Genomic DNA, 26,607 nt, shown 5'->3' with positions numbered 1-26,607 from the left:
TCGGACGTGGTATGACGAATAGTTGGCCTGAATCACATTGGCGATTTCTCGGTTGTTATAATGCCCGAATGATGGCCTGAATAGTTGAAATCAAAAAGAAAAAATGGACATGGACCTGGCACGTAGCACGTAGGCAAAATAACCGCTGCTCATTAGGAGTGACTGACTGGATTTTCATAGAAGGCAAACGCACGAAGGGGAGGCAGAAAGTTGGGTATACCGATGAGATTCAGAAGCTCACAGATATAACGTGGTAGCAAAGAGCACAAGACCGCGTTGATTGGCGAATCATTAGAGAGGCCATTGCCCTGCAGTGGGCGTAGTCAGGTTGATGATGATGATGCTGCGGCAGAAATTCAGTTCTTCGAGCATATTCATTTTTTCCATGCTGAGTGTTCTATTTCATGCCAAACGACTCAAGGATGAGTCGATCCTTCTGTGATTTTGATAAGCGTTTGTTTTGCTCAAAGCATTGGGCCTAAATAAAGTTGTCGAGTGTATTGAAGATGAATAGTTTTTTATGGGGGGATAAACAACAAGAGGGAAGGAAGGAAGGTTATCCAGGCACATGCCCGCATTGCTACCCAACGCTGGGGGAATGGGGAGGGGGGCATAAAGATGAGAGAGAGAGGAAAGAGAAGAGAAAGAGAGAGAGAGAAAAAACAGCATTGTCAGTCAATCGGCTGGCACGTATGCAGCGGTGGCACTACACAAAAGTTAAAGGTGGTCGCGTAGGCCTATAGTCCTCAAAAAGCACAAGACAGCTTTGACTTCTTTTTGAGCCGACGAAAGGCGATGACGGTGTTCCAGTAGCGTCTGCACAGAGAGTGGCCGATCGTCGAATTGTCGCAATGCGCCCGAAAGCTTCTGTCTTTCAGAGGCGAATCGAGGGCAATGGCATATCAGATGGTCGATGTCTTCTTTGGTGCAGCAGACGCCGCATTCCGCATTGTCGGTCAATCAGATGAGGGTTCTATATGCTTTTGTGAAGGCAAACCTCAACCAAATGTGACAAAAAAGTGAAGCTTCATGTCGACCAAGTCCGGATGGCGGTCGAAGTTCCGTCCGAGGGTTTATTTGGTATAGTCTCGTATGTCTTATGCTTGGGGTGTTCCACTCCTGCAGGCTCAGACTACGTGCCAGGTGACGAAGTTGCTTTGCAGCGTCAGTCCTTGACAAAGGAATCGGAAGGGTGTGCTCTTCTTGGTGGGATGTGCGAGCCGCGTTGTCTGCGGAATCATTGCCACTGATCCCACAATGGCCAGGAAGCCACTGAAACTTGACCTCGTGACCTGTTTCTGTGACGTGGTGAACAAGCTTGAAAACTTCGTAAGTAAATTGTTCATGGCAACCTCGTCGAAGGACTGACTGCATGCTCTGTAGGGCTGGTTTCGAGTCGGAAAACACAGCCCATTTACTCGGTCTTTGGGATTTGATGTACTCTAGGGCGCCACGCAAAGCCGAAAGTTCTGCCGCCGAAGACGTAGTGAGGTGTGACAGTTTGATTCGCAGAGTGATTTTTCTAGCTGGAATCACCACCACACCGCCAGAACCAGACGCTGTGGTTGAACCATCGGTGTATATGTGCACGTGGTTGTTGTACATTTCGTGCAGAAGGCTCAAGATCAATTGTTTTAGGGCAGATGAAGGCAAATTTGATTTTTTTGTATTCTTGGAATTGAAACACGTGCTTGTGTAAGTGTCAGGCACCACGGAGTATACACCAGTTTCTCAGCAAGCGTAAAACTTGACGTAAACGACGCACGATGAGCACAGACAATTGCACTAAATCTCGTGTGGGGCCTCTAAGTAGCGAGGGTTTTCAAGTGCTGGGGAGGAATCCTAGCATGTTGCCTGAGGTACGCACGCATCGTTCCAATGATGATGTGCGTCATGATCGAGTAGTCCTGTGCAATGGCAATTGTTTCAGCTGTCGATGCGCAGCGGGGTAAACCAAGGCATATCCTAAGCGCTCGGGCTTGAATATTTTGGATTGTGCGCAGGTTCGTTTTGCACGTGTTAGATATAACAGGTATGCTATACCACAGGAATCCAGTCAATAATACCTTGTACAGCTGTAAGATAGACTCGACAGACATTCCCCAACTTTTCCCAGCAAGAAACCTGAATAAGTGACAAGTGGCAGTCAGCCGCTTTTTCACGTAGTTTACGTGGGGTGTCCAAGAGAGGTTTCGGTCTATTACGACTCCCAAGAACCTGTGACTCCAGCTGCATGACGCCAACTGCCCGTTAATTGATATGCCGTAAGCGGACAATGGTGTTCTTGTGAATGCCATGACTGTACACTTCCCACTTACGATTTCGAGCCCTTGTTTGCGTAGGTGGTACGATGCCACTGATGCTGCCTTCTGAAGTCGAGCGCGAAGTTGAAGTCAAGTCACACCTGATGTCCACACACAGATGTCATCAGCATAAATGGAAAGTCGTACACTGCTTGGTTGCTTGCCAACCAGTCCAATGAGTGTTAGATTGAACAGCGTCGGGCTTAGCACTCCGCCTTGCGGGACTCCTCGGCTGCAGTAATACTCAGGTGTCGTGCCATTCTCTGTCTGCACGTGAAGTGATCTATTCTGTAGGTAGCTATGAACCCACGTATATATCCTGCCACCAAGTCCCACTCCTTCTAGTGCTCTGAGAATGGCTTCGTGGGTGACATTGTCGTATGCCCCTTTAACGTCAAGAAACAGAGCAACAGGAAACCATTTGCAGGCCTTCTGGTGTTCTACATATTTCACAAAGTCAACTACATTGTCAATTGACGAGCGGCCTCGTCTGAACCCGGACATGGCATCTAGATATATTTCGTAGAACTCTAAGTACCATTCCAGACGCGTTAAATTCATCCTTTCCATAACATTTCCCAAACAGCTCGCGAGGGCAATCAGGCGGTAAGGATACAGAAAAGTCGGGCGTCTTCGTCCCAGTCGAATTTGACCCGCAGGCAATTCTTCGACAGAAAGAATCTGCGACATCAATCTCTTCGCAGCGTAAGTGAAGTGCCAGAGATTTTAATGGGTAGCTCTGAGTAATGGTTGTACAAAGACCCCGGACAGTTCTCCAGATTAGTGACAGAGGCTTTCTGGGATCTAAAGACTCGCAAAAAGATGCCCATCGTTGCTTGTCCAACTTGTCCATGTGACGCTGTATTTTCTTTTGTGTGCGTCTGGCCACTCTCAGATCATCAAATGACCTCGTGCGTCTATAACGTCGTTCTGCACGACGACGAATCGCTCGGAGTTTCTCGAGATGAATGTCCATATCAGTGCGAGATGAGCTCCCCGGAAGTGAACGCGTCGTTGACTGTAGGGCACTCTTTATTGCGTCCCCTAGGTTGAAAGGTGAGGCGCCAACATAGTCTTCCATGTTTAACTTGTATTTTTGCCAATCGGTGCACTGGACGGATCTGGAGGACTTGAGAGTTGGAAAGCCGTCAATCTTCAGGTATGTTGGGATGTGGTCGCTACCCCTTGTTTCCAAATCCGAAAACCAGTGCACTCTGCTGGCGAACGAGCGTGAGACAAAAGTGAGGTCCAGGCAACTGCTATAGGCCGATCCGTGCAGATAAGTAAGGCTGCCGTCATTCACGAGGATAAGTTCACATTCAGAAGCGAAAGACAGTAACTGTCTCCCTCTAGTTATGACCCTGGTGCTTCGCCATAAGTAGTCGTGGGCACTGAAGCCACCTGTTATCACCCATGGCTAGAGAGTGTAATTCGAAATTCCGCGCAAGCGCTCATGGTCTAGACGACTTGATGGAAGTAAGTAAGCTCCAATGATGGTGAATGTGGTCTTATTGTTTTTTACTGTTAGGCAAACGTACTGGTTTTCTTCGTCAGGGAGTACAGGGTGATGAACATAAGTTAAGTCGCGCCGTATGAACACAGGGTCCTTGCTGCGCTCTCCGTGGGTAGAAGACATAAAGCACTCATATCCAGACAGTATCATCTGAGCTGACAAATTTGGTTCACAAATCACAATTATGGAGAACTGGTTCGTGAATACATATTGCCGGAACTCTGACATACGCACTCTAAGTTCTCTGGCATTCCACTGAAGGATAGATGCATTCTTGACCTCCTCCCGGAAGGATAACATGTTGCGGGCCATCGTTTTACCTTAGAGCTGCAAACACCGAACTCAAAGTGTCCAGCACTTGGAGTGCGCTCTGCGCTGATGGGGTGTTCATGTTGCTTAGGAGCATGCGCATTGCGCTCATAAGGGTCTGCAACGTGTTGATGACCTGGCGATGCTCACTTGTCTTTTCATCAGTGGTTCGTAATGGTATCGAGGTTGGCGGGATTCGATGCACCTCTGAAACAGGATGTGTTCGGGGAAGTGATGGCCACTCTTCACGAGGTCGGAGTCTTGACCCTGATTCTGTTTTTGGTGTATCAGTCTTCACAGAGCTTGACGATGGGGGGCCTTTTCTTCTTGCTTGAGATGACGTGTCTCTATCGGCAGATGTCACGTTGCGTGATGATCTTCTGTGGTGACGCCGACGTCGCCTGACAGTAGCAGCGGCTTCTCTGTGCATTGAATAGTCGCGCACCATGCGTTTCAGCACCGCGCATATATTTCGCACTCGTGAGCAATATTTAGACGACGCTTTATGAGCGCCGTGGCAATTGGGGCATTTCAACGCGGTTTCGTGACAGGTGTCTTCTGAATGAGGTTCGGCACACCACGAGCACACGACATTGCTGGTACATACTCCTTTGACACGTCCCATGTTGAAACATCTGAAGCATTGTAGGGGCTTCGGTATGTATGGACGGACCTGGTGGCGAACGTGGCCAACTTTGACGTGTGGGGGGAGACTGTCTCCCTCAAAAACAATCTTCAGGCATCGTGACTGACCAAGCCTTGTGATGTGCTTGATGAGGATGTCGTCTGTAGTTGGGTTTATCAAGATTAGAAAATCGTCAGCGGGAATGGAAATGTCCACGTCATAAATGACGCCAACACTGCCCTTAAAGTCAGTGGAGATCACTGAGTTAACTGTCACTCTGTCGACTTCCAAGATGTTCTGTAGGCTTTGCAGTGCATTACGGTGTAGAACATCAACTGCCAGAACATTCTTCCGTGAGTTGATCCTGACGCCTTTAATCTTATTTGGAGCGAGTCCTTCGAGGTATACAGAGAGGACTTGCCTGTTAAGCCGCCGTAGGTTAGCTGAAGGGTCCACAGCCATGAATAGTATAGTGTGTGGCCAACGCTGCGCGGTAGCCTGCACGGTGGACATACTTGCCGTCGACGATGTTAGTAGCAGTCTTTTTTTTTGCATTGCGGCTCATGACGACTGTGTAGTAGTCATCCGATGACTCGAAACCGTCGTAATAGAGCTCCGTTGCCTCACTGTCTGTGCCACTTGAGGTGGTCTCACGTTTCCTGGCCGCTGCCAGACGTAGCGGTTGTCCACCTCGAAAATCCTGAGAGGCTTCTTCATCCATTCTCGCAAGGAGGGAGCGGCAGCTCCCAGAATTAGCGGTAAAACAAATAGAAAATTTCAGACAAGGGTACAAGCGTTCTATGAAATGGACACTTCGTCGTCGTCCTCGTTTTTTTTATGAATCCTCGTTGTTTATGAGTCCTCGTTTTTTTATGAATCAGTAATGAACTGATTCAGTTCCCGCTGACTGAGTGGTTGCTTTTATTTTATGCAATATTGGCTTATTTATTTACTTTCCCATGATAGAGTGATGCCTGCGAGAGGACGTTTTTGTGTTCTCATCCTTTACCGCGGTGTTCAGTGAGTCGATTTTTCGAGATATTAAAACCACTTTATAGCATTCCTGAAAAAAAAATCACAGAGGAAAGAAAAACACGTCGCTGTACTTTTGAACCCATCTTTCTGTATAAAATATTGGAGAATGCACTAGTACGTTACGAGCGTTCTTATTTTTGGTTGAGAACCGCAGCTTGAAATTCCTGCACAATATCCTAGAAATACCAAGAAAACTTCAGAACATAAAGAAAACTTTTTTTCTGCAGTCGTTACACAGGACCAGCTCCACACATGTACACACCTGATGCAAACATGACAAGCTTGGAAGAGCTTAGGGTTGGGTATGTTCGTATCACCTTGTCAATGTGAATATGTGCAAAAAACACAGCCAAACAGCGGGCATTTTGTGCACGCGCTTTTTATTACCACTTTTTATTACTGCTTGTTAATACCGCTTTTTATTAACATTTTATTACTACTGCGCAGGCAAGTAGACAAAAACATTTTCATCGAGGCCTAATTTTTGAAAGAAAGTAGTTCCATAGAAAACACAAAAAAGTGGCCCGTCAATATGGCCGACTGGACGAATATCGGGAAGGAGGAGTCTGGGACCTCTTTTGCCGACGTGCCTGCCATTGTGTGTGTTGACAGTGTTTGATGACGTGCATTACAATCGCATAGCCATATAGAAACGTACGCACCTTTTCATTTAGTCTCAACACGTCAGTGGCACTTCCTGCCAGTACTTTCAGCATCAGTGGTAAGTCTTCCGCGAACCGGGCCATGGGTCCCACGCACAGAAACTGAGCCAGGTTTTCTCCCACATCGGGCATAAGACCAGTGATGGGCACTACTCCTGCGCTTGGGCAGTGCACAAAAAGGAAGAAATTTACTCACAGTGTAACTCTTACCTAAGCAAGCATATCTTCATTTAGGAATGCTGCTGCTTTCCAAAAGCACCTCGTCGTTGGAAAAAATATCGTCTCGGCTTTTGAGCTGTCATTCCTCGCTTATGCTGCTTGTGGCACGTGGCAGCTAGATTTCTTGGAAAACTTTCAAACCGTGTCACTTTTGCGCGCACCGCTGCCAATGTTGGCGTACTTGCATCACGTCACCTGCCATCACTGTACCCTTTCTAAGTGCTTTGTGCGTGCGCGTTAAGGTGGTAGGCCATTCAACAAGAAAAATTTTTTAAGGGCAGGCAGCGTTGAAGTAACGTTTTTCTCAAAAACCAGCATGTCCTATTTAATTTACCTAGCTATTTACAGTGCAAAATATTGAATATTTAGTTATTTGGAGGTAATCTTTGTGAAAAATTGCATTAAAAGTGCTAGCCACGTCAGCTGTGATAAGTGACTAATAGGTGGCTTTATTCAGTAAAGCTTTGACATTTGGGTAACTAATGGCTGGAGCTATGCAGTGAACTAGAATAAATATTATGCAGCGAATATCAAGAAAGTAATATTAAAAAAACTAAAAAAGCGAAAAAGAGCCAATTTAGACTGAACCTGTTGGAGAATTCAGCTGTGAACTGAAAAAGATTCGATGGATTTCTTTTATTCTAGTTCACTGCACAGATATATATGTTGTAAGTTATTGTGCAAAATTTCAGTTGAAAGTATGCGCTGAGCAATATGTTACGAAAGTTTGCGTCGCAACATTTGGAGCAAATCGTTATTTTCAGAAAAAAACGAAAACAAAGACTTCCGAGCTTGTAAAAAAATCACAATCTTTGCGTGCCGGCCTAAAATGCACCAGATTCATAGCTGGGCCCATCTTTGGAAGCATTATTGTCTCCTTTTGTTCGGGTGGCTGCTAGTCTTCTCTTCCTAGCCTGTTTTGTCCCATCCGCTGACTTGCGTTTAGCATTCTACATGCGCAGGTGATTCCTGGCGATGCAAGCTTTCGTCGTGTGGTACCCTAGTTCTATGTCAGCGTGCCTCAGGATTTCTAGGGTGCTTACACTGCCATTATTAAAGTGTGCCACAGCATCATGCAAGGCAAACATTACTGTAGGCAAGCTTACGTAGACCTCTTTGGGTGTCCGCTGCCATATTAGACCATTGAAACACTCATTGGCATTTTGAGTCTTTCCATGAAGGCACTTCATTAGAAGTTCATCAGAGCACAGATGACTGTAAACAGTTTTAACTTTGTTGAGCACATCATTTGGAAGTCCTTCTTTGTCTACATTTTTCCCTTGGCCGAGTGCTTAGACCCTTTGTTATCCGCACCAGGTTTTCGGTCTAAGTAGACACAGGCCATGTCTTGGCTGCTTGTTGGTAGAGCTGCAATGAAAAAGCCTGGCAAGGGTAGCCTTTTACATTGCAGAAAGGTTCGCCCCATTAGCCCTTATGGCGATGCCATAGTACTTTTGCAGGTGGTGAATGAGGGCATCATTGAGCTTTCCCTTACCACCGAGTCCACGCACTGTATTCTTCAGTTTTCTGAGGCGGCCGCCAATACGCTTCTGGACATGCCCAAAACATTCCAGTTTCTTCACACTGTCCTTTCCATACATGCCTTTGACAGCGGCATAGCTCTTGGAATTTTTCGAAAGCGAAACCACAGATGGAAATGTAGTTTCGCATAGGGTATAGAAAACATGCTGTAACTCGGAAACTAGTGACGCTAGGAGGATAATTTTTGTTGCAACATATATGTGAATGTTTGGGCGTGCGAGAAAAATAAAACCCTGAAAATGTATTTCGCAAAAAAAAGACTTTTGAAGGTGGCCTACCACCTTAAACGCATAGCGTGGCAGCACACTTAGTAGTACCACGTGAAGTCCTTAATCGTATTTTGCAGCGCCCATGCAGGTTCTAGATAGTACCTCAGCAACAACTAAGCCTAATGCCGGAACCTTCCGCCTGATTTTGGTGGTCATGGCAACAACTTTATCAATAACTCCGGCCTAAGCCGCTCTGAAGTAGGACCGGATCCTTGTCTCCTCACCATCTCACGCGCTTGCTTGTAATTTATTTATTTATTTATTTATATCATTCCCTGCAGAAAATTGTGAAAGAACGATGTTCTACGTGGCTTCATGATGTTTACAGCAAAGAACTCGCCCACCTCGAAGAATGCATGGTTCTACAGTAACTTACAAGAAGATTGCTGTACAAACTCTCATGCAACAGTGTTCTTCTCTTCGGTTCACTCTGTTCAGATATTGAAAACGACCTACCCTTCCCACGTTACGCCCATTCTGTCTCTGTTTCCTGACACTTCTTTCCCTCACCAATCCCTTTCCACTGTGCAGGGTAGCATAATGGTTATGCCACATTCTTGCCTTCCCCCTCTTTCTCTCGTTTCTTTTCTTCCTTCGCCTCTCGATTCCTTGATCTGTTGAACATATTTAGCATGCACTTGGAGTTAGCGTTTCTTCCACGAGAGATAAATGGAAGGTTTATCAAGCCTTAGATGCTTCATCAAACCAGAGCATGGTCCACCTGGGATGCCAATAGAAGTGATGCACTAAATCACCATGACGGGATCACGTCCTCATGTAATGCCATGAATCACCAACTTTGCGACCTTAAATTTATGTCACATAACGTGACAGCACGTGATTATAGAGAGACACGTAATAAAGCAGAGCTTCAGAAGGGATGAGCGGAAGAGACAGACACCACATCACACAGTCAATTGGTCCAAGTTAGGCTGAGCATGCAGGCTGTGTAAAATAAAGGACCGTTAAGAATTATAGTGATGTACTACGACCATGGAGGCAGTTGATAGCCACTTTAAATGCAGGAAGCCCTCGGAGGAAGGCGACGTAGAATCGATAAATGTGAATGCATTTCCTCATGAATGTGCGACTGAGTAGTGGTATCACGATCTGTCTGAACGAGATGACAATGGCGACATAGAGGGAACCCAATGAGAGCTTCATTATCAGCCTTCACCACCGTAGGCAAGGCACGCCACGACAACTTGGTATAGTATGCGTGTGCCATCCCTGGTTCAGTGACGTTTGTCGGGGATTTGGAAATCCGCTGACAAACCCTTTTGGTACTTACTTGCACGTCGAGTGTAATCACGCACTTTAGGAGTGGGACTATAAGGTTTGTAAAAATTTTGGTTGCATCAAAGGTAAATCGAACTTCAGTTTAGCTGACGTGACACGTCGTTGACCAGAACAAAGATCCCCTCGTGCATGGCAGTGTATGCCGCATCTTGAAGATATTGACTGCGAATTGAAGCACCGTAAGGGAAAAGACACAGTCTTCCTGGTGTCTTGCCGGATGCTGCATTTTGAACAGTTTCAATGTGAAATCAAGCACCATAATTGGAAAGGCAACACACGTCGTGGTGCTTTGTACTGGTTACACAATAAATCATACACAGACAATGCAAAAAGAAACTTCCTGAGAGCCTCTCTCACAATTACGCTGATGAAGTTTTGTTACTTTTCCAGTAAACTTCTGTGGACCACCATTTATGACCGAATTATTGTAAACAATATGAGGAAACTGTCTCAATAGTGTGGTGGGTAAAAGGGGAAAAAGCCGTTACATCAAAAATCAAAATAATGGATTTTTAAACATCACCTGTTGTTGGCTTGTGGCCAAATACTCCGCAGTAGGCCGCTGGTATTCGCACACTTCCGCCGAGGTCTGTTCCCAGACCAATAAGAGATCCAGCTGCTGCCAAGAGGCTTCCCTCTCCACCTGCCGTTTGCAGAAATAAAGAAACAATTGTCTTTATGTGGCTACTGTATATTGTATATTGCAACCTTCCATTCGGTCGATATCACATCAAAATCATTAACTGTCCTTTTTCTTCACTGTAGAACGATGACATCGCGTCATATTCAATATGTTATATCTTGCTCGTGATGACTCCAATTCATGCCGGCAATCTTTTTAGTTTTATCACTTTATATAAGTCACTCACGTAATCGATTTGATTTCTCATTCCTTGGTATTAAGGTCATTCCTAGCTGACCGCCTAAAGACAGTCTCATGCATTACGGAGGCCTACCATGTCCATTAATTTCTTCAACCAGAATATGGGCTGGCCATTAAGCTGCCAGCCCACAGCGATCCATATCGAACATAAACACGCCCGCCACGGTGTCTAGCTTACTCGGCTGCAGATCTTTGAGGTCGTTAATGGCGAAAATGCTTGAGGCTTGTGTGCTTACATTTAGGTGCCCATTAAATAACCCCAAGTGGCCTAAATGGCCGGAGCCCTCCTCTATGGCGTTTTTCAGAATTGTATGGTGGTTTTGGGACGTAAAACCCCAACAATTTTAATAAAAACAGTGCACATAACATAAAAACTGCAATCCTACTTCCGAATGACTTTGAATGTACAAGACCCGCACGCACCACTGCTTCCACCTGGGCTCCGTCGTGTGTCATGCGGGTTCCGCGTGCAACCGTCCACCAGGTTTTTTGAGTCACACCACAGGCACATCTCGGGCACGTTGGTCAGCGCCAGCGGGATGGCACCGGCTTCCCGCAGCATTGCCACACATGGGGCATCTTTGACGGCACGTCGCCCATGCCAGAAAAGGGAGCCGGCGTCCTGTCGCAAGCCTGAGAGGTGAACGCACTTCCGATGTTAAAAATTGCACTCAATTAAATGGTTAGAGATTCCATGCTAAGCGGCAAAGTTAAAACCGGTTGCCTTCAGATGAGGAAAATGCGTTGCTGTCTCCAGTAAATATGAGCACAGTACCCAACGCTGTCAGTGTTATTTCGCATGCTTGCATACTAATTCAAGTCCCGCAATGAGGGCCACTGTTAAAAGCAAGGAAAGTTAACTGCCAATGTTAAAAATTTCACTCAATGAAAAGGTTAGAGATTCCATGCTAAGCGGCAAAGTTAAAACCAGTTGCCTTCGGATGAGGGTAAAACGTTGCTGTCGCCAGTAAATATGAGCACAGTACCCAACGCTGGCAGTGTTATTTCGCATGCCTGCGTAATTAATGAAGCCCCGGAATGAAGGCCACTGTTAAAAACAAGGAAAGTTAACCGTCAATGTTAAAAATTTTACTCAGTGAAAAGGTTAGAGATTCCATGCTAAGCGGCAGAGTTGAAACCGGTTGCCTTCGCATGAGGGTAATTCGTTGCTGTCGCCAGTCAACATGAGCACTGTACCCAACGCTTGCAGTGTTATTTCGCATGCCTGCATAATAAACTAAGCCCCGGAATTAAGGCCACTGATAAAAGCAAGAAAAGTTAACTGCCAGTGTTAAAAATTTCCCTCAATGAAAAGGTGAGAGATTTCATGCTAAGCGGCAAAGTTATAACCGGTTGCCTTCGGATGAGGGTAATGCGTTGCTGTCGCCAGTAAATGTGAGCACAGTAACCAACGCTTGCAGTGTTATTTCGCATGCCTGCATAATAAAGGAAGCCCCGGAGTTAAGGCCACTGTTAAAAGCAAGGAAAGTTAACTGCCTAGAAAATAGATTGAGCTCCCGTTGAGAAGGGACCAGATTGGCATTACACGGGCCAGCAGATGTACGTGAGTACAAACTCGTAGGGCCTGAAAACACTTCATGCTACTACTCACGAGTGATAACATTAACACAGGAACACTCGCTGGTATAGAACAATCTGTCAAAAGTCCATATGGGTTTTTTAGTCTTCATTAACAAAATATGTCCTGAACACGTGTATGAGACATGCGGTGATACCATTACGAATTTCGCACAATGATAAACGTGCAGTTGTTTTATTACATCGCAGAGCACGTTACATTGTCACGTTGTTACTCATTTTTTCGTCGTGATGTATTGCCCACAAAATATTGCAACCACGGTTCTTAACGCTTCAGCATTAACTGGCACTTTGTCGCCGATGTTTCCAAAACACCGCGATACCTCCCTATGGACTCTCGGAACGCTTCATGTTTTTTTGTTATAGTATCTGTGTAAGAGTCTTAATCAAATGTTCTGAGCCCATCCGTGTGTTTTGGTACTGCAAAAAACCTCGCGTCACATTTTGATGAAAATAGCGACACATTATACGTGTTTACCTGATAGGTACGACAGCTGCCACCAACTCCGAGTATTCTCTCAGCCTCCCAGTCTCCTCAAATATAAGCAAGTCAAACCTGCAGGCTTGTGCGTTTGCAAATATTATATAAGTGTTAAGGTGGCTTTGATGCCACGCCACCATTCACCTTTCATCTGTTCAATTTTTGCATTAAAAAAACTGATGACCAAACAACTTTCTCATGGTATGTGTGATCTACCACCTTGCTTGGGCATTACGTTTGTTCATGACTACAACCGGCATATTGCAAGCCCCCCATCGGTAAATGACCTTTGACGGCGATGCTGTTCTTGACAGTGAATGGCAGCCCCAGCAGAGGCTTCTTTATGCTCATATAGCTCGAGCTCATGGTTTCCGATGCCACCAGTCTGTCGACTTCCTCGGCATCTTTGAGAGCCTCTTCGAATCTTTTCTCGACGACAGCATTGATGACGGGCTGCACCTCCCGGATGCGTCTGATGTAGGCCGACACAAGGTCCACGCTTTTAACCTACAAGGGCAAGAACAAGAAGACCATGAATACCCAATTAGTTTTTTTTATCGTTTCGTTCATTCATATGCGCATAAGAAATGATTCGGTGTCGCCAAGATGGCAAACGCAATACCCACGTTTCCAGTAAAGAATGTGTGAAACTTTAATCGCTGTCTGCGATGTGTGTGGTATCAATATGACAACATAATTCAATTGGTCAACAATAATTTGAGTACCAATTCAATACAAAAGCGACAGGTGAAGTATTCAACATTTCTACGTAACACAACTATACGCATTTCGCATATTTCAATTAAGGGCATACATACTTGGGCAACAAACAGCCTTAGCAATTACGCTTTTATTACGTTTTTTTTTCAGCCCTAATGTGGAGCGCAAGGGATGACCCCGTGGAAACACTATGTACGAAGAACAATGATGTTTTCTGACATTTAAAATAATGTTTTTTTTTTTCATTTCGTTGAAAAGCACCACTGCTTAATTTCGTGCTGATTCAGATCTCAAACTTACAAAGCTCCATACGCATTCCACGGTTGCCTCATAGCGTATGTTTACTGTATGTCTTGTGTTGCACTTGTGCTGCCTATGAAGCTGTGCTCTTGATAAAGTGGATTTTTAGTGCACGTATTGGTGTATCACAAGTGCCTTTTTTCTTTTAAAGACTTTGTTAAAGGGACACGAAAGTCAACTATTAAGGTGACGTTGATTGTTGAAATGGCGGTCCAGAAACCTCGTAGTGTTACTTTTGTGCCAAGGAAGGGCGTATTTTGAAATGAAACCACGTTTTAGTGCTCCGCGTCGTGTTATCGCACTTCAAACTACCCGCCTCAAGAAGCAGACCGACCGGACCGCCTCACGTCACTGTTCCCGTGCACAACATTGCCCAGCTTTACTGCGCAAGTATCAGCAGACCGAAAGCAGTGGGAGTCACAGTAGCAGAACGGGCCATTGATCAATTTCCCGCCATTGGCATCGAGATAGCAAACGCTTTTATTTCAACTGCGCCCTGCTAGATGGCATCACCTGTCCCGTGTAACCACGTGAAAATAAAATTTTTGAACCACTCGTGACATTCCTCATGTAACGTCCGGCGGTTCTTTTTCTCATGAGTCAAACAAAAACGAACAACCAGCATTTCATTGCGTCTCCTAAAGCACGGAACGTTCTTCATTTAGTGCATTTAGATCGCTTACTAGTGGTTAATTGTAGGTGGTCCATGTGATGTCATCGGGATCAGTTTGAAAATGTCCTACTGTGGCACTTCCGTTCTTGTTTCTTGTGCATTTACTTTAATTTCTTGGTAAGTATAGGCCACTGTTGTTTATAATATTGTTACTTTAAATGTTTTCATACATTGTGCTTTCACTCTGACGTAAATTGTTATTTGAATTTAGAGTCCCTTTAAAGACACGTAGTTCTTTGTGCTGTTTAAACAGAACATAACGAGAATATGTAGAGAAAACAGGCAAGAAATATTGAACCAAATCGTGAATGCGTCATCAATTCAAAACAAAAATTACTATACGTTAGGCATGAATTGTTTGAATTGATAAATCTCAAATTTATTGCGGGCATTGTTATGTGCCCGCATTTCAGATCTCACTGACCGGTTAACGGCCTGGAATCTTCCTGAGCTGCACGGACCATCTTCCGCGAAGTTCACCTGAACATTTCGACACCTGGTTCACCAAGGTGGACTCGATTTTCATCATTTTAGAGGCCTTTTCGCTGCACCGGCGAGCTACGCCTAGGCGAGGTTAGGCGAGCCTCCCCGCCTACGGCGCTCGCACGCCAGCTGCAAGATGCCGCAGCAGATTACCATGAAGGAGGACGACGTCACCCCTGAGGAATCACAAGGAAACGGATGGTTCTCCGTTCTAAAAAGACGGCAAGAATCGCGCACGACGTCACACGCAGCCCGCCAGTCGGGAACGCAACGAGGCGCGACAGCAACGCCTAACGCTACTCTACGACGCGTCGCAGCTGCGAGCCGGCTGCCAGCGCTGCCACGTAGTCACAATCGAGTCATCGTGCGACCGGGAGGTGGCCTCAACGTGCAAGCCTACAGCCCGCACAGGATTCTTGCCGCACTAACCATGGCAGCTTAGCTAGCGCCGTCGGTAACGGAGGAGGACATTATTTGTCACAACTCGATGCAAAACATTTTTGTCGTCAGTACGCCCAGCGCTACTAATGCAGCAGCGTACAGTCGAGTAACAGAGATCATCCTCACCGACCAGAGACACCCGGTCACAGCCTACTTCTCACCTGCCAGTATCACGAGCCGAGGCGTGATTCGTGGCGTCGACACTGACTTCGACGACGCCGCACTCAACCGCATGCTAATCCAACCGCTTAACTCAAGCCTACTGGGAGCGCATCGCATCAAGAACACTGAAACTGTGATTATGATCTTCAACGAGCTTAAAGTGCCTACCTACGTCTACTGCGGCCAGGTCATCTACCGCTGCACGTTTTACAAGCGCCAAATAGACACCTGCGGCCAAGTGGGCCATCGCCAAGACGTGTGCTTCACTCCTTCAACCAAGGTATGCGACCACTGCGGACACTTACCAACGAACAACCCACACGTGTGCAACCAACCAGTGTGTGCCTTATGCGGCGAAGCACCCTGCACGGGAACCGCGAATGCCGACATCGCTAACAGCTGCCTTACCTGGTGCGCCGTCGTCGTCAGCGTCATCGCCGATGAAAACAAGCCCAGCAGCAAACACCCACCTCAGCACCCAGCCGGTTCCTGCCAAGACCACCGAACCGCAAGGACCTCCTCTAGGCCCACGAAATCCTACTTCTACTGACCAGCCTACCTGGGCCGACAAGGTTGCATGCAAACGTGAGGCCCGCGCAGCGCAGCGTCAGGGACACTCGCCACAGCAATCTGACCCAGAACTAGCACAGTTAAAACACATGTATGTGGAGCAGGCTAAAGAAATCCAATTCGTTAAAGAAGAGCCAGCAAAACAACAGGCCCCCAAATCGCGCGAGGGTAGCTCTATCAGCGGCCCCGTCTCAATACCCGGCGCTAAGAAACGGGCAGGCCCGACGCTCAGGCCGAAGAGCAATCCGGATTTGACCGGCTCACAGCCAATATATACGCGATACTAGAGCAGTACCGCGCAGAGACCACGGCCGAGTGCTTTCAACGCTAACCTAGAGAGCATGCAGAAACAACTTATCGAGGTGGCTGCATAGCTAGCACAAATGGACGCGAGGACTAAGGTGTTGGAGGAGGACCTGGCACGCAGTGAGCACACTGGGCTGATACCTAGACCTTAAAAACGCGTCGTCACAATCATTCACAATTTGGCAATGGAATGCAAGTACCCTCCGTACGCGGAGAGAAACGTTACAACAATTCATTGGCTCTATGATCCAACGACCGGCCGTCATTCTCCTGCAGGAAACGCGTATCAACTGATTGGCTCTTCGCGGATACAGAGTCGAGGCCTTCTGTAGGAACAAAGCTCGAGGAATAGCCGCCTGCGTGGCTAAGCCTTATGCTTACACGACACATGCAGTACGCCCAGACCTCAAAATTGAGCATCAGATGATAGAGATTGTCCCCAACGCTCACATTAAGCAATCGGTATTTATCCTTAACGTGTACAGTTCACCTTCACACAGCACAGAAACATTCACCACACTACTAACTAAAGTGACGCAGATAGCAGGCAATCATCCCTTCATCATCGCGGGGGACTTCAACGCCCCCAATGTAGAATGGGGTTACAATCGCACAACACAGAAAGGACGCCACTTACAAACACACATCACTCAACACAATATTACGTTACTTAACGACCTCTCTACCCCCCCCCACACATAGGTAACTCAGTGTCACGGGACTCATCTCCTGACCTGACCCTAGTACGCAACGTATCGAATCCCACATGGGTTAATCTGCGAGCTAACCTCGGTAGCGATCACTTTATCTGTAGCACAACAGTCAATATAGGCAGCCTCGAGCCCAGAGACGTTAAAGTAGTAGACTGAGACTTCTTTAGGCAAATACGCAAACAAGACACCAACCATTACTCTTCACTCTTGGAACTCTTTGCGAGACTAAATCGGGACGTAAAACAAGCTACCAAAAATATTTCTACAACACGCAACAGAGACCACATGGAGAGCCACCTGGCACATCTCCTGGAGGCTCACAAATGTCTTCAAGAAAGATGGAGAATGCATAAACTCAATCGTAGGCTACGAAAAAGAATTGCATTGCTCAACCGACAAATCAAAGAGTACAGTCAGTCACTAGCACGCAATCAGTGGAATGAGGTGTGTAATTCGCTCGACGCATGCATGAGAAAGGGTCTAAAATGGGACCTTCTCAGGCATCTGCTCGGCGACAAGACCACTAAGTCAGAGCAACGACTAACCCTAGATAGACTGTTACACAAAGCGCGAGGACAGCAACTTATCGACGCACAGATTTTAGAGGCTACAGCAGCCCGGTATCTATGCACAGAACCTACCTCACATGAAGACTATCCACCTTACGCGGGGGCCACAGACGACCCATTTGAGCAGGCTATAACTAGCGCCTAAATACGCGCGGTAATAGCAGAGCTCAATACTAAGTCAGCCCTCGGTCCTGGCGGAGTCACCAACATGCTACTGCGCAACCTGACTGACCATGACATTGAATCACTAGCCACCCACATGAATGAGGTTTGGGAGCAAGGGAGCGTCCCACCGGAATGGAGGGCCGCGATCGTCGTACTCATTGCCAAGCCGAACAAACCCCTAGAGCCCGACTGTCTACGACCCATCTTCCTCAGATCCTGTGTGGGTAAGGTCATTGAGCACATCATTCTCCGTCGAGTCACAAAATATTCAGAGTGAAAACACCTCTTCCCATTCAATCAAGTAGGGTTCAGGCCGGCTATGGCCACGCAGGACGTACTTCTCATGCTGCAGGAGACATTACTCAGAGTAAGGAACAAAGACTTCAAAGCAATCCTAGCCCTCGCTTAGAAAAAGCTTTTGATATCAAAAGCCACGCTCTTGTGTAAAACGTCGTGCGCTGCTTATTTGTAACCACGCTCATATACTACACGAGATTCAGGAGGCAGGCTTAGGCCGCCGCTTCTACGAATACGTCCGCTCTTTCCTAAGAGCCAGAACGGCCACACTTAAAGTTGGGGATCTCAAGCCACACACCTACAACCTAGGTCCGCGCGGCACCCCGCAAGGGTCGGTGCTCTCACCGTTTCTTTTCAATTTAGCCCTCAGGAAACTTTCGCAAAAGCTGAAACACATCGAAGGCGTAGAACACGCGCTCTACGTCGACGATATTACTATTTGGCGCACTGAAGGGGCGATAGACAAATCGAAGTGAGCCTTCAGGAAGCAGTCACTGCAGTACAAACATTTTTAAAGCCCACGCACCTTAGACTATTGGCATCTAAGTCCGAGTTCCTGCTTCTGCCACCACCGTACGGCTGCACCAAAGGCGAACCTACCATACACCTCTCCGCGATGAATGGATCGGTTATTCCGATAGTCTCGTCGGTTCGAATTCTGGGCGTTACGCTGCAGGAGAATGGCAAAAACGACTTAACCATCACACATCTGACCAAAAAAGCTGAGGCAGTCATTCACCTCGCCCGACGCGTCGCAAATAGACACGCAGGACTCACAGAAGAGAGCTTACTACGCATCTTTCATGCGTTCTTAATGTGCCACGTTCACTACGTTGCCTGCGCTCAATCGTGGAGCAAAGGCGATGAAACTAAAGTAGACAACCTCATCCGAAAATGCACGAAACGAGTACTTGGTCTACCCATGTCCACAAGCACGCAGTGCCTGCAAGCCCTTAGGGTACATAACACGTTCCAAGAAATCACCGAAGCACAAGGAATGTCCCAACTCATACGCCTGTCTTCGACAGCTGCGGGTCAGGAACTCCTCTCACACATAGGTCTTCCTATCCCAACTCAAGTCAACGAACCAGAACCGTTACCGCAACACCTTCACGATAAACTCACAGTGCTACCCTTCCCCAGGAACATGCACCCGGTGCACAATCAGACTCGAAGAAGGGCACGAGCTCAAGCCTTGCTAAAAGCGGCCAACCTACACGCGACAGACGTGGTTTTCGTAGACGCCGCTAAATACGTGGACAAACCCTACTTTGCAGCTGCGGTGGTCGCCCCAGACGGAACAGCTCTTAATGCTCTTACCATAAAAACACAGAAACCCTGCGAGGCTGAACAAGTGGCCATTGCCCTTGCTCTTGCACTCCCGCAGCGCGACACAATATTTACCGAACACAGAAGTTAAAAAACAGCGCTAAAAAGACGGGACAAGAAAAGAAAGGACAACAGGACAGGGCGCTGTCCTGTTGTCGCTTCTGCAATATTTACCGACTCTAAACCCGCTGCACTGGCAAACCACCACGGTACACTTTGCCAGGCGGCATTAAGAGTTCTAGCATCTGTTCAAATAACTGTAGACAAGCACATCCACTGGTTCCCGGGTCATGAAGGGATCAACGTTCAACCAGGGGTCCCCAATGGTAATTAGCTGGCCCATAACCTCGCGCGTGATCGTACGTGCCGCGGGGGGTCGCGGTCCGGCTCACTGGCCGGAGACACAAACACGCACCGGGAGCCACTCCTATCATATCACGAAATTTGCTCGCACTATAAGTTATTTAGAGAGCAATTCTCCTCACCTCACTCATCACTAAATAAAGCACAACAATTAACGCTTCGACTGCTGCAAACGCACAGTTACCCCAGCCCCTATATCTGCAGCAAATACCTACCAGATATAAGGCCAGAATGCCCCAATTGCCAAAATTCAAGGTATTATTCAAGTCACATGCTGTGGCAGTGTCCCGTGCTAAATGCTAGCTTCGGGTCCCCTGCCACCAAAGACGACTGGATCAACCACCTCAGGAGCCCCGACAAGGCCCTTCAACACCAGGCCATCCAGATGGCCCAAAAGGTGGCTGGCGAGCTCCGACTCCCAGTCCCCACATGGGCGGAGCCACTGGGCTGCCCCCGTAAGGGGTGCCCAGTCCCCTTCAGGACCTTTAATAAGATTCTCTCTCTCTCACTTGCTTAGCCAGTCTCACGAGAGGTTGGAAAGAAAGCGTTTTTATTTGCATGTCTTTCGAAGAAGACGACAAAAAGGAAACAAGGAAACATCATTTTAGCCAAAAGTGTTGTGTTTATTCAAGATGTATGCTAAAAAACGATTGAACGACTTGCCTTGTTTAGAGGATGGCTGCAAACAGTGGCATACGTATAAATGTTAGAACGTCTCGCCCTGTTTTCAGTATAATGTCGAATGTCTATACACGTGAATATAAATTGCATGAATGAATGCTGGAGAAGCTGCCAATTGCCGCACCCCAAAGCATATAAAATATCAAACGCAATATACGACGAATTTGATGCAAATAAATAAAGATGAGATGGGCGTGGAAACTCTGAATGACTGATGAATCAGGGAACAACGAGTTTAGAGTTTTCTTTTTATTTTAATGCGTTCACCTATCGTGATGACGCTGTAATCGTCTCGATACCTAATGCTTCGAAGTGCCATTTTCATGGTTTGATATCTGGTATTGTACTTGAGCGTTTGTAATAGTGCTCATCATAGACATTTATGTTTTGTGCGAATGATAAGCTGAACTTTAATATAATAAATACCATTACCGACCAAGAAACGCTGACTATGACAGGACCATCGGTAATGCCTATCGCGTTGACGCAATCGCCTCGACAACGCTGCGATGCCGGTGAAAATCTGATACCACATCTTTCCAAACCTGATCTGCCTTCAAAGGTGACGTCTCCACCACCGGCACTTCAACGGAGCCGGGATTTCCATCGCCAAGAACATCGACATTTGACCCCTAACTCAAGATGCCGATCGTACATTCGGCAGTGGTCATGGTGGCTATCTCAAAATGCCGTTCACCAACCCTTTTTTATTCATCGTCCAGATGATCAACCAAAAGTATAGCTGACGTTATTCGAGAGAACAAAGCTGAAAAATCTATCACAAATCAGAAACTAAGTGAAACTGACAAGAAAATTGAGAAGCTAACAGGTCTTGAAAAACAATCATTCGAACCTGAAAAACTGACCGCTAGCCCTCTATATGTTGTTTGAAGAGAGAGCCTTATCTGCGCTTCTAAACCTCCACGGGAAGAAAAGCAGTGGTCTGGACCACATCTCGAATCATTTTTTAATTGTTGCGATGAACCTTGTAGCAAATGCGTTTGTCCCTTATACCAGAAATCAAAGAATGTGGAATCTCTCAGATGGAAAAATTGCTAAAATATTTTCCGTGTACAAGGATCAGGATAAACAATGATTTTACGACTACCGGCATACCTCTCTAACACGTACATAAGGTAAAATTTTCGGTCATATTATCTTAAAAAATTTAACTCAATATAAGTTGAGGAAAACCCTTCATAACTCGGCTTTAGAAATTGATTATCAAATGTTACGCAGTTTCTCGAATTTGTACATGATCTTGCTCAGGGTATCATTTGACATAATTGTCTTTCATTTCTATAAAGCGTTCGACTGTGTATCGCACCAGAAACTGATCTACAATCTTGAGCAGCAAATTGGTGGTGGACTTGACACAAAATGATCGACCAATTTTCGTCTCACGGCTACCTATTTGTTCTTGGTGGCCACACTTCTGGTGTTATTACTGCGCTATTTGAAGTTCCGTGGGGTGTCGTGCTGGCACCACTTTTATTTTTACTCTTCATAAATAATATAGCCACCCATTGTGAAGTCCAAATGACATTATTTGCAGATGACTGCGTGCTTTACCCCGAGGTGAAGCAAAATTAGGACCAGGTCAAAATAAAAGTGCTTTAAGCAGAGTATTTCAGTGGTGTCGTGATCGAAATATGCTCAATTTTAAAGAAAAAAACTGTTTCGATATCAGTTACTAAGCAAAATATTCCCACTCAAATTCGCCTATGGTTCCGACAGCGCTCCATGTCGTTCTGCTAACGAATACCGCTATAAGGGTATCAACATTACGTCGGAATTATCAGACACGCACGTTCAGTATGTAGCAAAAAAAAAAGCCATGAACAGGCTCTTTTTTCTTAAACGTACCCTGAAACCACCCCTCCCTGAGATAAAGCTTCCAGCTTATGTTTCACTTATACGTCCGATATTAGAGTATGACAATATTGCCTGGTCCCCTTGTACGCCCACCTGTGTATCGACACTTGAAAGGGTGCAGCGTACAGCAGTATGTTTCACCTACAAGCAACGCTAGTGCACAGATTCACCTATCGAGTTTACTGCAACGCGCATAGCTTGCTCCTCTATCCAGCAGATCGAAGCTTCATCGCTTAAAGTTTATCTACTTACTATTGCACAATTCAATTAAAATTAGGGCGTCAGACTACAATAATATAAGTCACTCTAGGATCACCCGGCACAAACTACCGCTCTCTCTTGATAATTATTTTTGCAAGAACACTTTTTAATCCTTTTTTTCCTCTATCGGTGAGGGAGTGGAATGCCCTACACGCCTCCGTGGTGTTACAAACCATCGTACGAAAATTCTTAGAACAGAGTCAGCTATTCATTGTAACATCGATATATATGCTTCGCATTGTCGGGTTGATTCATAAATAAAATACTTCCTGGTAGTTTAGTATGGAACTGAATAAAATGGCTTTATTTCCGCAAATACAAAGGTTCTGGCGGATACCATCGGCTATATGTTGTTGTGAAACAGCTTGACTAGGTGGATGATGTAAGCTATTGTCTGATGATTTTTCCTCTAACATATAATGTAACCTACGATGCTGTAACATAGGTATAGATATCTGCGACCGACGTATATTTCTCTGCTTAGGATGTATGCTATTAGTTACTAATTTAGTCTACACACCAATGTACAAATTTTACTAACGTATGTGATTCCATCGTGACCTAGATTTGCACTGTAGCGTCTCGGTGTCCTTGCTTGTGATTTTTATTTTTGGATGTAACAACCCTGTGAAAACCCCCATTTATAATTGACATTATACTGAAATGAATAAATGAAATAAAATAAAAGTAACAGCACTTGCCAGGCTGATTTTTTTCTATTCAGCGTAACTTCACGTTTAGGCGCAAACTATAAACGTCTCCGAGTACAAGCCAACTTGTAAACAAAGTTCACCTCGCCATTTCTGACGTCGGCAGCGAGAGATGTAGCAGAACGAAGAAGAAGCTCGTCGGTTACAGGTGGCAGTGGTACGGGCTTTTTCCAGTAGAACCACAACGCAAAAAGCATCCGCGTCACAGCGCACCACAAGTAAATTACTAGTTCCAGTAACAGCTCACGACAACTTCCAAAGAAGGTAGCCATTGCACGGGCAGCGTTCGGCCAGAAAATACCCGCATACAATAACGTGGCCTACTTCGAGCTATCACACTCTGAATGTGCACGGGGGATGTTGCTATTCTGGCAGCCGCTCCCACTATCTCGCAGATAGCGCACACTCAAGGACCGTACAACGCGCTCACGAAGCTTGCGAGCTGCACATGAAAACGGCCTGTGCTGCAGGGCGCAGTAGAAAAGATAACCTGCATCGAAAGCGTCGCTAATACCAAAGACAGCTGAACTCTAAGCAGCTGAGACAATCAAATGGCTTGACACATGAACACGGGCTCAGCTTATGAGAGGCGATCTCAAGGAGCAATATAGGTGCACCATGTTGAATGGCGTTCGGAATTACAACTTTTCGAACCAAGGCAGTGCAGGTATTTTCGTCACTTCCTGTCCCAAGGGAATATTTATGCATGTTGACTAATTTAGCAATGTGTGTTATATACCTTTCTCCTCCATGAAAACCATGACTTCGTATATTTTTGCTCAAAGAACGCGCTAGCGCGTTTCTATGAGAAGTCTGCTACATGCACACTTAAAAAAATACACACGTACCAATTACGCAGTCAGCAAAATAGAAGCTGTTTTCAAAACCAGGGGCCCACATTTTTATTTTGTAAGGGTACTTTTTCATTGGTCAGTCGTCCGCTACTGTGGGTCAGTGCTTACGGTGCTCGGCTGCCGACCTGAAGGTCACCGGTTTGATCCCAGCGGTCGTATTTTGGTGGGTGCGAAATGGAAGAAATGGTGGATGCAAAATAACCCGCGTGTGTACGCTGAAGGACCCCAGATTGTCGGAATTTCAGAAGCTTGCCACTGTGGCGGCTCACACATTCATATAGCTGTTTCGTGCTTAAGACCCCAAAAAATATCAAAGGTAAGTCGACTTCACGAGTGAAAATAGTCGTTTCGAGGCTGGTGGAACGACTCATTTTATTGGTGTTTTCGTTAATGCGAGCATAGGTCAGCATACTCCTCCTTTTTCTTAATAAATGAAGCAAGTAATATACGCAGTCTTTTAACAACCCTTAAGAACACCTAAATACACTTAAGACTTGAGAACATTTAAGGACACTTGAAGACTAAGCGTCGAGGCGTGAAAAATTCACGCGAAGACGTATTAGCTTGGTGGTCGTCTATTGACTTCACGTAAAGTCTCGTTATCAGCCACGCAGGTACCCGTGGAACGTTCACGCCGTTTAGCACCATTGTGATTCTTCGGCTTCGCGTGCAACGTGCCATCGTAACTGACCAGAGAAACCACTAGGCCCGGCTGGAGCGTCTGCCTCAGGCCCGCTTTGGTTTTACAATTGACCCACCTGCTGACGGCTGTCTCATCACGCGTAGCTCTTTTTCAATATATATACTCACGTGAATACCGCGGTAATAACCACGCAGCCAAATCGCACGATTGAAATAACTAGAAGAATAAGAATGGGGTGGAGCACACTTGGCAAGCACTCTTAAACTACGACAGGTAGGTTGCCACTATCCCTCAAGAAGAGCTATATAACAGCTGTATCTTGCCGGTACTTGGCTACGAAGCAGAAACCTGGAGATTTACAAACAGGGTTTAGCTTAAATTGAGGACGACGCAGCGAGCAATGGAAAGAAAAATGGTAGGTGTAACCTTAAGAGACAAGAAGAGAGCAGAGTGGATTATGGGACAAACGGGGGTTAAGGATATCATATCGTTAAAATAAAGAAGAGGAAATGGACATGGGTCGGGCATGCAGCACGTAGACAGGATAACCGCTGGTCATTAAGGGTAACTAACTGGATTCCCAGAGAAGGGAAGCGGGTTAGGGGGAGACAGAAAGTTAGGTGGGCAGATGATATTAAGAAGTTTGCGGGTATAAATTGGCAGCAGCAAGCACAGGACCGAATTAACTGGCGGAACATGGGAAAGGCCTTTGTCCTGCAGTGCATTTAGTCAGGCTAATGATGATGATGATAGTGAACGCCGATACCATTGGTCAAAGTTTAAGAGGACACATATCGCGCCGCTATCCCGCAACTAAGTGTGCTCGACTTTGTCCCGTAACTAGCCTGTTCCAGACTTATAATTTTTCACCCCATGAACTATATAAGGATTTCACGTTCAAATAAATGGAAGTGAGCAACAAGAAATTCGAGGCACGATCACAGTCCTACATGCCAGCCACCGCGGCGCAGCGGACGGCATCCGGTTTCGACCTATTTAAAAGGGGGCCCAATGAAATGCTCTTGGTGGTTCATTGCAAGCACAGCGGGTGCGTACCAGCGTTTTAAGCGTTATGCACTAGAGATTATCTACGCCGAGGAGATTTTGGAATGATACAGTGACTGTGTCAGAGTAGCATTTCTCTCGCTCAGATAAAAAGCAATGTTTTATGATGATGATGACACTTTGCCTTTAAAGTAGAGTGTAATCGCGCCCCGTTCGCATCGCCTTCTTAATATGTAGCCTCGCTTTGCTTCTCGCTTGACCCCTGAATCACACCGAAAAACATGGAAAGACTGTGTTAGTAACATTGACCATTTAAAAATGTCCTACAGTGCCTACCACAAGTACAGTTTTGAAGGGCCAACTACGTCATAAATCTTCCTTGTACAGATACTGAAGTATTGAATACGCGTTGTGCGTAAGGCCACACGCCAACCTACGCAGCTGCTTACAATCTTTATGCTTTTGGTGCTGCTAATATTTAAATACGTCTAAGCGCTTTGTAATAGTGGGCCTTCAAAGACATCATTCATTGTGCAATTCACATGTCTTAACACCTGGTCCGATTGTATGCTTCTGCCGAGCAAATTTCGATCTGTTTAAAGAGAATATGGCATTCGTGTCTGGACAATTCACGTCAAGAACAAGTCGACATAACGCCATTGCATATGCACCATGACAGTACAAAAAACAGAGTTCAGTTAGTAGCACCCAAAACAAGAAAAGGCATAGAAACAAGGCGCACACTCAA

The 26,607-nt window shown here is 46.0% G+C and overlaps 1 protein-coding gene across 1 annotated transcript in view; it reads right to left on the bottom strand.

Annotated features, from left to right (window-relative positions):
* Positions 1-23,713, bottom strand: part of LOC119170742 (fatty-acid amide hydrolase 2-A) — a 29,183-nt gene extending 5,470 nt beyond the window's left edge. Inside the window, exons 1-5 of the mRNA XM_075886793.1 lie at positions 23,441-23,713; positions 13,027-13,246; positions 11,083-11,292; positions 10,300-10,419; positions 6,448-6,602 (exon numbers count right to left, since the gene is read on the bottom strand). Of these exons, the coding sequence (XP_075742908.1) occupies positions 6,448-6,602; positions 10,300-10,419; positions 11,083-11,292; positions 13,027-13,246; positions 23,441-23,629 (894 nt within the window). The 5' untranslated portion in view covers positions 23,630-23,713. The remainder of the gene's footprint in view (positions 1-6,447; positions 6,603-10,299; positions 10,420-11,082; positions 11,293-13,026; positions 13,247-23,440) is intronic.
* Between the last annotated feature and the right edge of the window lie 2,894 nt (positions 23,714-26,607).

Source organism: Rhipicephalus microplus, chromosome 2 (genome assembly GCF_043290135.1).
Source record: "Rhipicephalus microplus isolate Deutch F79 chromosome 2, USDA_Rmic, whole genome shotgun sequence".
In the NCBI taxonomy this organism is placed as follows: domain Eukaryota; kingdom Metazoa; phylum Arthropoda; class Arachnida; order Ixodida; family Ixodidae; genus Rhipicephalus; species Rhipicephalus microplus.
Note: the sequence above shows the minus strand (reverse complement) of the source record. Positions and strands in the feature narration are given on the sequence as shown.